Genomic DNA, 16661 nt, shown 5'->3' with positions numbered 1-16661 from the left:
TTAGCATGCCCAATTTCTGATCTCTCAAATAGTCCAGAAAATCTCAGCTATCCCAATCACAAGTGAAGATTTTCGGTACTGATAATCAGCGGATGGCAATTGTGAACGTTTTGATGGCACTTTAGCTATCACGAGGATGACACTTTTAGTTTGCAAGCACAACAATTTTCTTGCGAAAAACAGAATTGCAGCGAAGTTGCCATGCGCACTGACGAAAATTGTCATGCAAAACCAAAACAAATTGCCATTAAAATCGTTTTGGCTATTGGGGTCAAAGATTTTTTTACGTAAAGATTTAGGGTAATGCAATTCAGCTAACCTTCGCTATGAGGGATGGCAATTTGTGGTCGTTTTGATGCCAATTTATATTATCCCGAGGATGACATTTTTAGTTTGCATGATTCTGGCGAAAAAACAAATTACAATGGAGTTGCTATGCTCGCTTACTAAAATTGTTGGTTATTCTACTTCCTAAATCTTGGAAGCCAGAATTAGAACATATCCTATATGTTTTTAAAATGAGAAAAGTATACTTTTTGTCCCTTAACTTTTGACGAAATCTAAATTTGACCCCTTAATTACGGAATCGGACAATTTGCATCCCCAACTCTTGAAACCGGACAAGTTTTATCCCTCTAGCAGTATCATGCTGACTCAACGTGGTTTTTACCAGTCCAAAGTCACACATGACCAAGCTTTACGTACAAAGAAGAAGAAAAAACGAAAACACACGTAGCGCTCATGTGAACTCCATTGAGGCAAGCTTGTTTTCGGCGGCGCAGGCGGCACGCTGGGGGACACGCACCACGGCACCAGAGCTGTCTTGCGGAGGTCGTCAGGGACCAATGACACTTTGCCGGAGGCTTCCGCGCCCACATTCTCCTCATACTGCTCCACACACCAGAACTGCTCGACAAATGCCGAGCTGAGTTAGGACGAGAAGGAAGAAGAAGACCCATCGGGGGGTGCCACGTGGACGCAGACCCGGTCGAAACCACGCCATGTCATATCGGGAGAGGGACTTAGCTTGTCCAGTTTCATGAGTTGGAGGTGCAAATTGTCTGGTTTTGTAATAGAGGGATTAAATCCAAACTTCGTCAAGAGTTGAGAGACGGAAAATATACTTTTCTTTTTAAAAATTAAAAGCACATTGCAGATCAACCTAACCAACGAACATTTGTGAGAGCAAATGATCTGCAGTTTTAGCAAAACCACATAACTGAAACGTTCCATCCCCATGCCAGCCTCGATAGATCGAGTTGTCTTTTGTTAGCAGAAAATTTCTCAAAACAAGCCATATGAAGAACTTATTCAGGGATAATTTCACTTTCCACAAAATTTGTGTGAAAAACGAGAATTAGTGGCAATCAACTGCGCGTGTACGTTGAATTAACAGAGAAAACACTATTGTCGGGGTCATGAGTGAGGTGCATATCCTCACATGTTTCCTGTATACTATTTATCGGTAGCAAAATCATGATTGCACACAGCAGCCGGTTGTTCACCACGAAGAGATCTGGAGATCGCCGCCGGGAAGAGCACAGCGCAGCCGGTCGAGGGCATCAACGCGTACACGTATCAGTATTCACTACTCCCGCCCCTGACCTTGGCACCAGCTAGTAAGTCGACGACGGTGGCGTCGGCGACGGCGGCATGGCCATCGACGTCATGCCGTGGGGTCTCGGCGAGGGAGGCTTGCTCAGGGGCGTCCTCTGCCCCAACCGCCTCGCGGCACCCACGGCCGCCAGCGCCATCCCTTCACGCAGCCCGGCGTCGCCGCCGCCACCACCTCGCGGCAGCACTGCATGCAGTCTCGCACCGGTCGATCAGCTCACATGTGTACAAAGTACTGTGCATCAAAAGGAAAACCACCGAGCAGAGCTTCTATATACCTGGAGGGGGCGGCGGCTGGCGACCCGCGGAGCCGGAGAGCGCGCAGGAGAGGGGCGGAGCCAGGACCAGGAGCGCCGCGGCGGCGGCGGCAACGAGCAAGAGCAGCAATGCGGCGGCTATCCCGCGACGCATCAGGCGAGCCTTGGGAGGAGAGGCGACTGGACAGTGGACACTGGTGCGGAAAGCGGGAGATCTGCTCGAGTAAGTAGCGGAGGAGACGGCCGGGACAGGGGTGGGAACGCCCGGCGTAGTGCACGGACTCCCTGCTTTGAGGCTCAGACCCTCTCCGATCATGGTGTGAGCTGTTCGTTGGACGTTTGTGACGTTTATTTTTTACATTATCTCATTCATGGGCTCGACCCTTGTAGTCTTTGTGTTGACTTCGAAGTTTGCACTGTTGGTTGTCTCGGTTCCCTTCACAAGCGATGCATGCATGCAGCCATGCGGCCAGGTAAGTCAATTCCATGCAAGTTGTAGACGATATGTCTATTACTATATGGGAAATAAAGTTGTTGATGCTTAAAAAGAACCTCTACGCAGACCGCAGGGGCAGGACTTCATTCCACACTCGTATATCGGGATTTTGTAGGGAAATTTGGAAAACTGTGATCACATCTAAGAAATTCTTGCTCTTAGGTAGTAGACAATTTTTTTTTTGAAAAAACCTGGACCGAGAGATGTGGAATACGATTCAGGGAAATGACTTCATAGTACTTGCATTTTTTTTTTATGGAAAGATGGTATCTAATCATAAAAGTTCACCGAAAGTACCGAAGTAAAAAGCATCTCAAATACGTATATATAATAAAATTTACATCGAGATTTCAAGAACACCAAACGCCCATTACCGCCGCTAGAACGAGCCACCGACGCATCGCTATCGCCGCTCCCCTACTATGGGGGCAGTACTTCTGGAGATGAATAGGATTGCTGAAGTCCTCGTCTTTTGCTAAAGAGATGTGTTGTACTATGAACTTTTGCATGCTAGAGTAGTGCATGGTAGGTAGCTGCCGCCTGGATCCACGAAGGCCACCGTTCCTTTTGTTCCGCTGAAGGCAAGCTTGGTGTTGCTGGACTGCCCCTCCCGGTCGCTGCCCCCTTACAACCCAGGAGTTTGAAGAAGCGGTGACCTGTCAAATTGTCCATGTAGAGTAGAAGACGCCGGTGACCACGATATGGATGGATCACCATCCCGTAGAAGTTGACATTGAGGAGGGCCAGAAGATAATTCCAAATTCGGCCAAAAAGAAGGGGGAGGAGGTGCTGGAATTTTGTCTATTTTGGGCCTAGCCCAATAGCAGTTTCAGAAATTCCTAATAAATCCTAGAGGCCCACGCAGCCCATTTGTGCAAGGCAAGAGGTGGAACAAAAGTTTAGTCCCACATTGCTAGTTTAGAGGGAGTAGGACCTCTTTATAAGGGAGGTTCTTTCCCCACATGTATGAGCATGAGAACAAGAGGGACATCCACGCGCGTTCCTCCGCCGCCCGCCACGCCTCGTCACGACGCGGCGCGGCGCGGCGCGGTTGCGGGAATGAGCCGAGCCGATGTCTAAATTTTTGCCACGCACGACGGGTATATGAAAGGTCACGTGGGAGTTGAAACGTTTTCTGTAGTGGACACTGAATTCGAACGGCGCGCCTCTTCGGCCGCTGCCTGTTCGCTTCGTCTCCCTTCGTTGCTTCACCTCCCGCCACAGCCTCTTCGCGTCCTTCTCCTGTGCCTATATAAGAGAGGTCGCTCCTCTTCAGAGAGACACACCAGAAGATCCCCTTCCTCTCGCCACAAAGTTCCTGAACACTGCGCTGCTGCTACGATCTTTCCCATCCCGGCTTGCGGCATGCACCGCAGGTCGGGACAGTAGGCCTCCGAAACCGCACCTTTTGAGTCCTGTACGGGAGAAGGGTGATAAGGTTTTTGGGAGCGCTCAGCGCGACTACTGGCTGCTTCATCACGGACGATCCGGTCGCCGACGACTACTTCCCCGACGACGACTTCTTCCCCGACGTCCATGACCTCCTCGACGACATGGCAGGCGAGGACACCGACCCCAAGTCCAGCGCTTCTGCTGCTGCTGTCCCCTACGTGTTCTTGTCTTTTCTGTTAAAGGTTCTGCCGCAGTTCCTTGTTCTAGTCCTTGTCCTACACATATTAGGTTCTACTTCATATATGCTACTTGCTATATTGTCTGCTTTAGATATGATAGGCTACGGTTCATATATGCAGAAGCTATTTACCTTCTCTCTGTCAGAACGCATGACTTGTTTTATCTCTTCTATATTAGTCATGCTTTATCTAGTATTTCTGTTAATAAAATCATTTGGTAAATTGCTCATATTTCCAACAATCCAAAAACCTTATTATAGGCAATTTACCCCAAGTGGTTTTGCTGCTTCCATGCGACCTCCTATGTTTGAGGGTATCCACTATAAGAGGTGGCGTGTGAGAGCAGTCTTATGGTTTCAAACCATGAGTTGATATGACGCCACTCTCGGCAAACCTGAAGGAGAGCTTGATGCTCAACAGGCACAAGCTTTTCAGAAAATGGATACTCTGTTTAAGGCTGCTTGTCATGTGTGTGGGGATCCTGATCATTGGGCTCCTAGTTGCCCTAATCGCTATGACAAGCGTCATCCTGGGAAAGGCGGCAAGACCGCTAATATTGTCATTGGAGACACTGACATGAAGGATGTTGGGTATGGTATATTTCCCACTATTCTTTCAGTATATCATTCTCCTGACTGGTTGATTGACACGGGTGCTAATGTGCATGTATGCGGTGATATTTCCATATTTTCATCTTATCAGACCGCAGGGACTTCAACCGTGCTGATGGGCAATGGTTCAAGTGCTTCTGTTCATGGTGTTGGCACGGTCGATCTGAAGTTTACTTCGGGGAAGATCGTGCGGCTGAAGAACGTGCATTATGTCCCCTCCATCAATAAAAATCTTGTTAGCGGATCTCTTCTGTGTAGAGATGGCTACAAGCTTGTCTTTGAATCGAATAAATTTGTAATATCCAAGTATGGAACCTTTGTTGGTAAAGGCTATGAGTCAGGAGGCATGTTTCGTTTATCCTTATCAGACGTTTGCAATAAAGTTGTTAATCATATTTACAACAATAGTGAATCCAATGTGTGGCATTCACGTCTTTGTCATGTTAACTTTGGTTGCATGTCACGACTAGCGAAGTTGAACTTAATCCCTAGTTTCACCACCGTCAAGGGATCTAAGTGTCAAGTGTGTGTGCAAGCTAAGCAACCTCGTAAGTCTCACACAACTGCGGAAATAAGAAATCTTGCACCACTAGAGCTCATACATTCAGATCTATGTGAAATGAATGGTGTGTTGACAAAATGTGGAAAGAAATATTTCATGACGTTAATTGATGACTCCACTAGATACTGCCGTGTGTATCTTCTGAAATCTAAGGATGATACTTTGAACTTTTTCAAGATCTACAAAGCTGAAGTGGAAAACCAACTTGATCGAAAAATCAAGAGGCTTAGGTCCGACCGTGGTGGAGAGTATTTTTCCAATGAGTTTGATGCTTTTTGTGCGGAACATGGTATAATCCATGAGAGGACTTCTCCCTACTCACCTCAGTCAAATGGGGTGGCCGAAAGAAAGAACCGTACTCTAACTGATTTGGTTAACGCCATGTTAGATATATCGGGTCTCTCCAAGGCATGGTGGGGGGAGGCGATATTGACAGCATGTCATGTCCTGAACCGAGTCCCCACAAAGAACAAAGAGATAACTCCATTCAAGGAATGGGAGAAGAAAAGGTTAAAACTCTCTTATCTACGAACATGGGGTTGTTTGGCGAAAGTCAATGCTCCAATTTCAAAGAAGCGGAAGCTTGGACCAAAGACTGTGGGTTGTGTTTTCCTGGGATATGCTTTTCATAGCATTGGCTATAGATTCTTGGTTGTAAAATCTGAGGTACCTGACATGCATGTCGGTACGATCATGGAGTCGAATGATGCGACTTTCTTTGAAGATATCTTTCCCATGAAGGATATGGCTACCTCATCTAATCAGAAGATGCCTAGTTCATCGAATCAGGAACCAGTTACAATTACCGAACCCACAATTTCGATGGAACACTTTGAAAGTCCTGTGGAGGAGAACAATGAAGTTCCTATTAGGAGCAAGAGACAGAGGACTGCAAAGTCCTTTGGTGATGATTTTCTTGTGTACCTCATAGATGACACTCCCAGTTCTATTTTAGAGGCCTATGCATCTGAAGATACTGACTACTGGAAGGAAGCGGTTCGTAGCGAGATGGATTCCATCTTGGCAAATGAAACTTGGGAGATAACTGATCATCCTTATGGGTGCAAACCTATAGGATGCAAATGGGTATTCAAGAAGAAGCTTAGGCCTGATGGTACTATTGAAAAGTACAAGGCTCGGCTCGTGGCTAAGGGTTATACCCAAAAGGAAGGTGAAGACTTCTTTGATACTTACTCACCTGTGGCTCGACTGACCACTATTCGAGTTCTACTTTCACTAGCTGCCTCGCATGGTCTTCTCGTTCATCAAATGGATGTTAAGACTGCTTTCCTAAATGGAGAGTTGGACGAGGAAATTTATATGGAACAACCAGATGGGTTTGTACTAGATGGTCAGGAAGGGAAAGTATGCAAGTTGCTGAAGTCTTTGTACGGACTTAAGCAAGCACCCAAACAGTGGCATGAGAAGTTTGAAAGAACTTTAACAGCTGCAGGCTTTGTTGTGAACAAAGCTGACAATTGTGTGTACTATCGCCATGGTGGGGGCGAGGGAGTTATCCTGTGCTTGTATGTTGATGACATACTGATTTTCGAAACCAATCTGAATGTTATTAAGGAGGTCAAGAATTTCCTATCTTGTTGTTTTGAGATGAAGGATTTAGGAGTGGTTGATGTCATTCTGAACATCAAGTTGTTGAGAGACGATGATGGTGGGATTACATTGCTTCAATCTCACTATGTGGAAAAAAATTTGAGTCGCTTTGGCTATAGTGACTGCAAGCCCTCTCCAACACCGTATGATGCTAGTGTGTTGCTTCGAAAGAATCGAAGAATTGCTAGAGACCAATTGAAGTATTCTCAGATTATTGGCTCGCTTATGTACTTAGCCAGTGCTACAAGACCTGACATCTCTTTTGTTGTTAGCAAACTGAGTCGGTTTATTTCAAAACCAGGAGATGTGCATTGGAAAGCTCTAGAGAGAGTTTTGCGTTATTTGAAAGGCACTGCAAATTATGAAATTCACTACACCGGGCATCCAAAGGTGCTTGAAGGGTATAGTGACTCAAACTGGATCTCAGATGCTGATGAGATAAAGGCCACGAGCGGTTATGTATTCACTCATGGAGGTGGCGCTGTTTCTTGGAAGTCTTGCAAGCAGACCATCTTAACGAGGTCAACAATGTAAGCAGAACTCACAACACTAGATACAGGTACGGTCGAAGAAGATTGGCTTCGTCGGCTCTTGAATGACTTACCGGTTGTTGAGAAACCTGTACCGAGTATCCTTATGAACTGCGACAATCAAACTGTGATCACGAAAGTGAGCAACTCAAAGGATAACATGAAGTCATTAAGACACGTTCAGAGAAGGTTAAAGTCTGTCAAAAAAAATGAAAAACTCCGGATTTATTGCATTGGATTATATCCAAACGTCTAAAAATCTGGCAGATCCTTTTACTAAGGGTCTATCACGTAATGTGATAGATAATGCATCGAGGGAGATGGGTATGAGACCCACAATATGAGTTGTTCACAGTGGTAACATATTCTTTGTGATCGGAGATCCCGTGAATTAGATATGGAAGACAAGCTGTTGGTCAACTGAGAGGAGAGTATCCTTACTATTCACAATACCACTCCATGAAGATGCAATACTCTCCTTATCTGCATGGCAGGTTGATGTATATCTTAATGTGTTCTAAGTGGCTTATTTAAGCAGAGATGTTATCCTGCAGAACATCTTTTGAAGAACACACCTATATGAGTCTAATTGTCAAACGTCGCAATCTATGAGAGTAGAGTTCTCTCTAGTAAACTCATGAAAGGTCACGGAGTATGACTCATAAGCTCCACCCGCGGGGAAGACCCACGGTAGCCACGTATCGGTCAAGGCTTTATGTGAAACTAGATTCGCAGAAAACTTGCAGTTCAAGGCCCAGTCCACTGTTCAAGTTGCTTACTAGTGTAGCATAGAGTTCTAGGTGAAAGTTCAACTTAACAGTCTCCACTGCAGTACCGATATATAAAACAGTGTTTTGGAACCAAAGACAAATTTTTGTGTGCCTCTGGGATCTGGTGGGGGATTGCTGGAATTTTGTCTATTTTGGGCCGAGCCCAATAGCAGTTTCAAAAATTCCTAATAAATCCTAGAGGCCCACGCATCCCATTTGTGCAAGGCAAGAGGTGAAACAAAAGTTTAGTCCCACATTGCTAGTTTAGAGGGAGTAGGACCTTTTTATAAGGGAGGTTCTTTCTCCACATGTATGAGCATGAGAACAAGAGGGACATCCACGCGCGCTCCTCCTCCTCCGCCACGCCTCGCCGCGGGTTGCGGGTTGCGGAAATGAGCCGAGCCGATGTCTAAATTTTTGCCACGTCACTGGCTGCTTCATCACGGACGATCCGGTCGCCGACGACTACGTCCACGACCTCCTCGACGACATGGCAGGCGAGGACACCGACCCCAAGTCCAGCGCTTCTGCTGCTGCTGTCCCGTACGTGTTGTTGTCTTTACTGTTAAAGGTTCTGCCGCAGTTCCTTGTTCTAGTCCTTGTCCTACACATGTTAGGTTCTGCTTCATATATGCTACTTGCTATACTGTCTGTTTTAGATATGATAGGCTACTGTTCATATATGCAGAAGCTATTTACCTTCTTTCTGTCAGAACGCATGACTTATTTTATCTCTTTTATATTAGTCATGCTTTATCTAGTATTTCTGTTAATAAAATTATTTGATAAATTGCTCATATTTCCAACAGGAGGGACACAAACCCCTCAAGTTCCCCGATGAAAACCGCATTGGCTCAGCTTCATCGGAGGAAGAAGGTACCGGAGAAAAAATCACCCCGCGACTTCATATCCCCTTCATAGTACGCCCCTCGTCATGTAGATGAAACAAAAACAAAAACGAGGCCCGTGATTTGGTCCTAGAAGCTCCACACGTACACCACCAATGCCAAATGGCAGCATTAGAATGAGGACTGGACGGGGAGGGCTTATTCCTCGCCGCAGGTAGCGCCATCACCTCACCACACTAACACCTCCCACAGCCTTGCTGACGCCAGTAGGCACCCGGAGGTGAGAGGAATCGGCGGTAGACTTGTTTTCTTTTGACTTTAATTTCTTTTTGTTGAACACATTATTTCTCAAAACAAGCCACATGAAGACCTTGATCTTCAGGGGTAATCTCACTCTTCCAAAATTTTGCGTGGAGAAGGAGAATTAATGGCAGTCAACTGTGTGTACATTTTTTTAACCGAATTGTGTGTACATTGAATTGACAAAGTACACAATTAACAGAGATTGATTGCGAAAAAAAAGAAGAAAAAAAAGGTCATCACTTGGTGTATATCCCCACATGTTTCCATACAGTTCCATAATTTATCAGTAGCAAAACCCGTATTTATTGTGCACAGCTGCTAGTTGTTTCTTCTCTAATACCGATCAGGAGATCGGCTATCGGGAAGAACATAGTCTGCCTATCCAAGCTAGGCGATCACAGGCACCATCGCATACACGTATCAGCATTCACTCCCGCACCTGACCTTGGCCCTAGCTAGTAAGCGACGGTGGCGGCGGCACGGCCATCGACGACGCGCCGTGGGGGTTGGGCGAGGGAGGCTTATTCACCGGCGTCCTCTGCCCCAACCGCCTCGCAGCTCCCATGGCCGCTAGCTCTCTCCCTCCACCCAGCCCGGCGTCGCCACCACCTCGTTGCAGCACTGCATGCAGCCCCCACACCGACCGATCAGTTCCGATGTACTGTCTGCACTACATGCATCAAGGAGGAAAAAACAGGGGCACCGATCAGAAATACCTGGAGGAGGACGCGCGGACGAGGCCAGCAGCGGCAGAACCAGGACCAGGAGCGCGGCGGCGACAAGCAACCACCACGCGGTGGCTGTCCCGCGACGCATCAAGCGTGCTGTGTAGGAGCAAAGAAACCACTACCACGCAGAATTGCGGTGAGATCAGAGGTCGAGCAGGTCATAAGTATAGCCAACGTCCAACGAGATGGCTGGTGAGTAACTGGTGGCAGACAGTGAGAGGTGTGGAGACTCTGAGCCATGTTTGACCGTGGAGAGACGCTCTGAGGCAGACAGATGTGAGCTGTTTGTTGTACGCTTGCTGCATTCTCAAGTTTTTCTCAACCCGGGGGCCCTGGATTCTGATTGGACTCTCGTAGTTTTGTGTCGACTTCCAACTCTGAACGGGCTGTTTGCCATGTCCTGGCAATGGGTGCATGCACCCATGCCGGCGAGCCCACTGTGTGCAGGCCGCCGCTCGCGCTTGACCTCTGCCCTCGTGATGCACGAGGAGGTCCTTGAGCACGCGGCTCAGATGCGACGTGGGTGCCATTTTCTTTCGCAGATCGAGATCTTTGCTCATGAGGTTCTGGATTTGACCCCGGTCCAACGGAGGTGCACACAACCGCTAGATTAGCACGGCGCCTCGCCAGTGGAGCACTGTGCCCGGCCCGAGCTTGCCCGTCGTCGCGCCGCCGCCTCGCATCTTCCGCGGCACCACCGGAAGCCCGCAGTCGCGCAACGGCGTGTCCGGATCTGGGCGTAGGAGCCACACCGGTGACGGCCGCTGCAGCCCATCAGGAGAGGGGGCTGCAACCGGAGGAGAGCGGAGTTCGGCGGGATCGAGACGCGCACGAGCGCCGCCGAGAGCGAGTTCCACGCGTGAGAGCTGCACACAGGGGCGAAGTGGCCCCGCCGCGGCCGTCCGCCCGCACAGGGGTTCGATCCTTAGCGCTTGAACCGAGGCAAATAGATGACCTCTTTTATTTTGGGGGACGTCTTTTTGAATAGGAAAAAGTCTAAAATAAACCTTGAAGTTGTAGATGAAAGCTAAATCAAACCCTGAACTTTGAATCCCGGAAATTGACACTCTGAACTTGTAATCCCGATCTATTTTGGACCCTATACCTGTTTGGCACATCGGGAATACAACAATCCCGGTTGGGATTACCAGCTACTCTCACGGACAAGAATTTGGGCCGGCCCACTATAGCAAAACAAGAATTCGTGAGGTTTAAAAAATGTCCGCACATTTCTAAAATTGTTCAGAAGTTAAAACTGTTCCTGTTTTCTATTTTTCGAACAAATTCAATTCTTTTTGTGTTTTTTAAAAACTGTTTGGAATTTGTAAACTCTATTAGCATTTTAAAAAACTGTTTGTGATTTCAAAAAAATTACATTTGTCAAAAAATGTTCAGAATTCCAACAGTTTTTCACATGATTTGAAAAATGTTTCGTATTTTTAAAATTGTGTCACATTTTTTAATAATGTTTTTGGTATTTCGTAAACTATTTCATAAATAATGTATTTATAAAATGTTTCAGATTGTTGGCCAGCTCACCAGACATAAAGCAAGTTTTTTTCCTTAACAATGGGACATAAAAATTCTTTCTTTCTTTTTCTTATCGGGTGACCTAATAATTTCAACACAAAAAAACATGCCCTGGAGTTGAACTTGGGACCTGGTAGCCACTACATTAGATAACTATGGCTGACATAGTCAGAGGCCCGAAATATTTAATCAGAAACCAAATCATCGAACTTTGAAAATATGTTTTAGGGGCAAACAAGTATTGAAAACGTATTTATATATGAAATATTTGAACATTTATAAAGTGTGAGAACTTTTTGAAAATTCTGAATACTTTTAAAAACTAACAACTTTGAAAAAGCGAACACCTTTATAAACATTTTTTGCAACCTGAACAAAATTTTGAAGTGCTCACGAGTTTCAAAAAATGTGTTTGCGACATTTTCAAAAAAATGTGTGTGCAATGTAAAAATATGTTTGCGTGATGTAAAAATATGTGTCATAACCTTAACTGAATATATGTGGCATGTCCTTGAAAAAAGTGTATGCAGATTTAAAAATATTGAACCACGTAAAAGGGTGTTCATGTAGTTTTATAAAATGTTTTTTGTCATTAATAAAATGTAAAACATGTATTTGAAAAAATATTACCATGTATTCAAAAAGTTTTTAAAACATTTAATTTAAAAATGTACATAATGTATTTGAAAATATCAAAAGTTTATCCAAAAATATTTAATGTGTGCGTCAAAAATGTACATTGGATATTGAGCAAATTTAGACATGTGTAAAAATGAAAAATGAAAAGAAAACGCAAAAAGAAAGAAACTAAGAAAACCAGATTAGTGTGCGTGCGCGAGTAAGTGCGCTACTGGGCCGGCCCAATTAGAAAATCCCGGCTACGTTCTGTCAAGGTTTAAAATAGACCGGGATTAGAGAGTTTGGTGTGTTCATTTCAGGGATTGAGAGTTCGAGGTTTGATTTAGCTTTCGCCTATAAATTGAAGGTTTGTTTTGGACTTTTTCCTTTTGAATAAGGTTATGGCGATGTGCATCCACGGATGCACATGACGGAAGATTCGTCCTTCTCTATCGAATTCTTGTGTAGCACTGAAGTATTAAAGAGTACAATTCATGAAATTGACCTCTCATAGTATTAGTATTTGTGTATTAAAGGGACAATTAATTAAAATGGTTTCATAGTATTATTGTATACTTGAGGCTTGCCATCACTGTTATTACTCGACCAACCATAAAGTCAAATTTCATTCCACAAACATAAACCATGAAATAAAGTTTTACGTCCATGTGGTCTAACTCAGCGGTGAGTTCGATGACGAGCTCGGCGGTCTTGCCCAGCATGCTTCGCACTGGCATCCTTTGGGAACACATTTGCTGTTGTGGGCCATCACTATCTTGCACCAGTCACGACAAGAGATTTCATCACACTGGCCCTCGTAGACTCTAGGACCGCAATACTTGGCGATTGCCACATCTATTATAAACCGAAATAATGTTAAGGAAGATCACTGCACAGAGCAAACATATGGAATGACATGTATGTGTATGTAGATACCTGAAGAAATCATCAGCATGAGGGCAATGGAGATAAATAGGATTGCTGAAGTCCTCATGTTTTGTTAGAGAGATGTGTTGTACTATGAACTTTTGCGTGCTAGATAGAAGAAAAGATGTCAATTTATAGAGATCTGTTGCCCACTAGCCTCCAAGGTAGAACAACTACATATAATAGGAACAAAATTAGTAAGTTGCGTGCAGATAGAGAGATTGGATATATTAAACAAGTAACAAATTAATGACATTGACTCAAGTACTCCCTCTGTTCCTAAATTAAGTCTTTTTAGAGAGGACTATATACGGATGTATAAAGACATATTTTCGAGTGTAGATTCACTCATTTTGCTAAAAAGGCTTATATTTAGGAATAAAGGAAGTAATTAAATAGATTGGACGTTAAACAAAGAACAAATTAATAACATCAATGCAGATAATTAAAGAGATAGGAAGGAACATATTGATACATCAATGTGTAGCATTTCAGAGATTGGAAAAAACAAATCGGTACATCAATGCATATCATTAAAGAGCAAATTAATAACATCAATGCAGATAATTAAAGAGATAGGAAGGAACATATTGATACATCAATGCGTAGCATTTCAGAGATTGGAAAGAACAAATCGATACATCAATGCATATCATTAAAGAGCTTGGATGTGCTAAACAAAGAACAAATTAATAACATCAGTGAAGATAAATAATATTATTAACATTGTTCTATCATTGAACCCCCTTGTTCCTTTTCCTTTTCATTATTTGAGACCTAAGTGGCTTTCTAATAATTTTGGGTGCGTGCACCTCGGGCGCTTCAACTATGGAAAAATGAATTTTATGACACATGAATTATCGGCATAAACAATGGAGAATTTTCAAGATTTAGCTAGGATATTTGGGAATAGCATAGCAGAAGAGTATGGAGATTCATGAAAGGTAGATGCATAGTTAGGATTTAGTGATTGAATAGGCTCAGACGCAAAATATTTCTAAGTAAATTTTGTTAGGAGATGAAAAAGCACAAACTCTGAAAGCCATGTTCTGCTGGTGAGCTTATTTGAGCTCGTGATGAACAGTAAAGTCATAAAGAATCTCTTCTTATATACCTAACAAGAAACGGAGCGTCCTCGTACATGGCATGTATATGAGCGTGTGCGCATTCATAAAGGTGAATGTATGCGCGTGTATATGAGCGCTTGTGTCTGTACTGTGTTAAAAAGAAAAAAGACCAATGAGGTGCGGAGCACGCAACTTATTGGCATTTTTTTTCTTTTCGAAACGAGCTTATTGACTTGTACACTGGCGAAAGTGTTCTCGTACATGACATGCAGCTAGCCGTCCCTTGTACATGGAGTACCATACATGATACATCGTACCGAAACCCACGGCCACCGTCGCGTGCTGGTACCACGGAGCCTCCTCGCCCTACTCGTTGCTCGACGGCGGCGGCGGCGGCGGGTCGGGCCCCGCCGACCCCGGGTTGCCGTGGGGTTTCGGCGAGGGAGGCACATTCGTCGATGTATGCTGCCCCAGCCGCCTCGCGGGCGTTCCCAGATCCAGCTCCTTCCCCTCGCGCGCCGGGCTCCGGCCGCCGCCTAGGAGCAGCACTGCGATCACACGTACGCGCCCATTCATGCACACAATAAGAGCTAGCATTTGGAACACCAAAGGAAACTTCGGTGCGTATACACGTACCCGGAGGAGGACGCGGCGGCGGCGGCAGGCCATGCGGGGCGGCCGCGCAGGTGGCCAGCAGCAGGGATAGTAGGACGGCGGCGGCGACGACGACGAGCAGCCGGGCGGCTATCCTCCGGTACATCATCGATCGATCGAGCTGTGTACGTAGGCGGAGCAGACAGCAGAGAGCACTGAACTACACCGGTAATAGCGTACAGTTCGAGTAGTAGGCAGTGTGACAGTAGGAGAGCTGCTCCTCGAGACTCCGCGTGATGTGTGAGCTGATCGTTGCCCGGTTGCGGCATATTTAAAATCTCAGCCAGCCGGGGAAAGTGGGTCTTGGCTCTGCTAGTCTTGCGTGCGCGTGTTGACCTCGAAGCCTGCATGATGTTTGTCCTGCCCCCGCGATGCACGGTTAGCACTACCACGCTTGCTTCCAGTTTCAACCTTGTGAGCTGTAGCATCCCCAACGCTCACCCTTAAACTGGACACCGTATCCATCCGTGGATCGATGGACCAATCCACGAACACTGATGCAGAAGCCGACCATTCAAAGTTATCAGCATACATTTCAAACCATGTTAATTATCTGAAAAAATGAACCGGACGAAAACATTTGCATTCGGACACATTTCAACTAAATTATATCAGACTAGGCTAGACTATTCTAACCCAATGTATTGCCTGCCGCGGCGAAGCCCTATTCCCACAATATGTCTTCCCTATGTCCAACAACATTGCTCATCGGGCTGCCGTGAGCCACGGACAGATATGCTTCAGAGGAAGGGGAAGAGTAGCCTCCGCTTCCATGAAGCATGGAGTTTGTTTTTGAGACAGGGGAGACGGTCACCGTGGCCTTCGCCTCCACTCAGAGGGCAAGTCCACGCCCGCCACGATGTTCATGTCGCTGTGCTCCTTCGCGTGCCGGCCTAGAGCAACTCGCCACTCCTTCGCGCACTGATTTGGAGCGGCAAGTTGCTGAACCACGTGCCGGCTAGGAGCGGCGAGTGTCTCCTCCACGCGCCGGTCTAGAGCCTTGCCCATGGTGGTGACAGCCTGGAGCGACGAGGGAGGTGGAGTAACGAGTTGCGTGGAGTTTATCCGGTGGGCTCAACATGCCACCCACCCAGCTTTAGTGCCGGAGAACTCCTCATCCTACTTGTCGGATGCCATGGCGGGTGTGGTGTAAGGAGGAGATGGATAGCGGAGATGTGGTGCGTGGTTTTTGCCGTCCGGCCTCGTTTAAACAGCACACGGATGTGAGGAGCCAACCGACATTGTGTACATTGTCGTCCAGCTCGCGAACGGACGTGTGCCAAGAGTAGATTTTTGACACACGCGCGAGTTTAATGAAGTAGCCGGGCGACGAAAGACGTTTCAATGCGGTGAGGAGGTGTGTGCAGCAGGCGTGCAGTGCGCGACACTCTATTGGCTGACGCGCCGCTTCAATGCCGACTCGAGGGAGAGATTGCGTCTACTCTGGACCGGCATAAATGCAGCACTGACGCTCTGGAGCCGGGCAGCTGGCTTCAGGAGGAAAAGCGCGATGGCGAGGAATGGGTTTTTGGATGGGTCATTGTTGCCAAAGACGGACGTGGCAGTGGTCCGAAGTTCTGTGAAGTCCTTTCCACTTTGTTTCTGGTTTGTCGAAAAAATATGCCTGGATCGCCAAACAGACTGATGCAGGACCATGGCAAAACACGCCTGGACCGCACTATCCGAACAGTTGCGGGTCATTTGACGATCAGTGTTGGAGATAGCTAAGGACATGTCTAGCAGATCTTTAAGTTATGTTTTTTTGCAGGTAAGATCTTTAAGTTATGTTTGAGGGTTAAAAATTTCGTTTAGGGGATTAAGCATTCGATAATGCGAAATTCCCCCGATGAATCACACATTTTTCATTTTATTATTGAACGACTCGTTGGTTGTTCGATCCGCTT

The 16661-nt window shown here is 45.9% G+C and overlaps 1 protein-coding gene and 2 long non-coding RNA genes across 3 annotated transcripts; all 3 read right to left on the bottom strand.

The window, feature by feature from the left end:
- Positions 1–1350: 1350 nt before the first annotated feature.
- Positions 1351–2159, bottom strand: LOC123128798 (formin-A-like). The gene is made up of 2 exons (XM_044548897.1): positions 1893–2159; positions 1351–1801 (listed from the first exon to the last, which is right to left on the bottom strand). The coding sequence occupies exons 1-2, from the start codon at positions 2023–2025 to the stop codon at positions 1617–1619; spliced, it is 318 nt and encodes a 105-aa protein (XP_044404832.1). The 5' UTR covers positions 2026–2159; the 3' UTR covers positions 1351–1616.
- Positions 2160–9460: 7301 nt separating this feature from the next.
- LOC123131205 (uncharacterized) lies at positions 9461–10165 on the bottom strand. Its single transcript, XR_006464098.1, has 2 exons — positions 9950–10165; positions 9461–9854 (listed from the first exon to the last, which is right to left on the bottom strand). It is a non-coding gene; the product is annotated as an uncharacterized lncRNA (long non-coding RNA).
- A 2490-nt stretch (positions 10166–12655) lies between these two features.
- Positions 12656–13181, bottom strand: LOC123131204 (uncharacterized). The gene is made up of 2 exons (XR_006464097.1): positions 13046–13181; positions 12656–12964 (listed from the first exon to the last, which is right to left on the bottom strand). It is a non-coding gene; the product is annotated as an uncharacterized lncRNA (long non-coding RNA).
- Positions 13182–16661: the final 3480 nt, after the last annotated feature.

The sequence above is a fragment of the Triticum aestivum genome, chromosome 6A (assembly GCF_018294505.1).
Source record: "Triticum aestivum cultivar Chinese Spring chromosome 6A, IWGSC CS RefSeq v2.1, whole genome shotgun sequence".
Taxonomy (NCBI): domain Eukaryota; kingdom Viridiplantae; phylum Streptophyta; class Magnoliopsida; order Poales; family Poaceae; genus Triticum; species Triticum aestivum.
Note: the sequence above shows the minus strand (reverse complement) of the source record. Positions and strands in the feature narration are given on the sequence as shown.

Excerpts from the sequence above, each read along its gene's own strand:
- LOC123128798 (XM_044548897.1), bottom strand. The coding sequence starts at position 2,025 with ATGCGTCGCGGGATAGCCGCCGCATTGCTGCTCTTGCTCGTTGCCGCC. Across the intron at positions 1,802-1,892 it reads CCAGCCGCCGCCCCCTCCAG|TGCTGCCGCGAGGTGGTGGC; the intron begins GTATATAGAAGC and ends GACTGCATGCAG.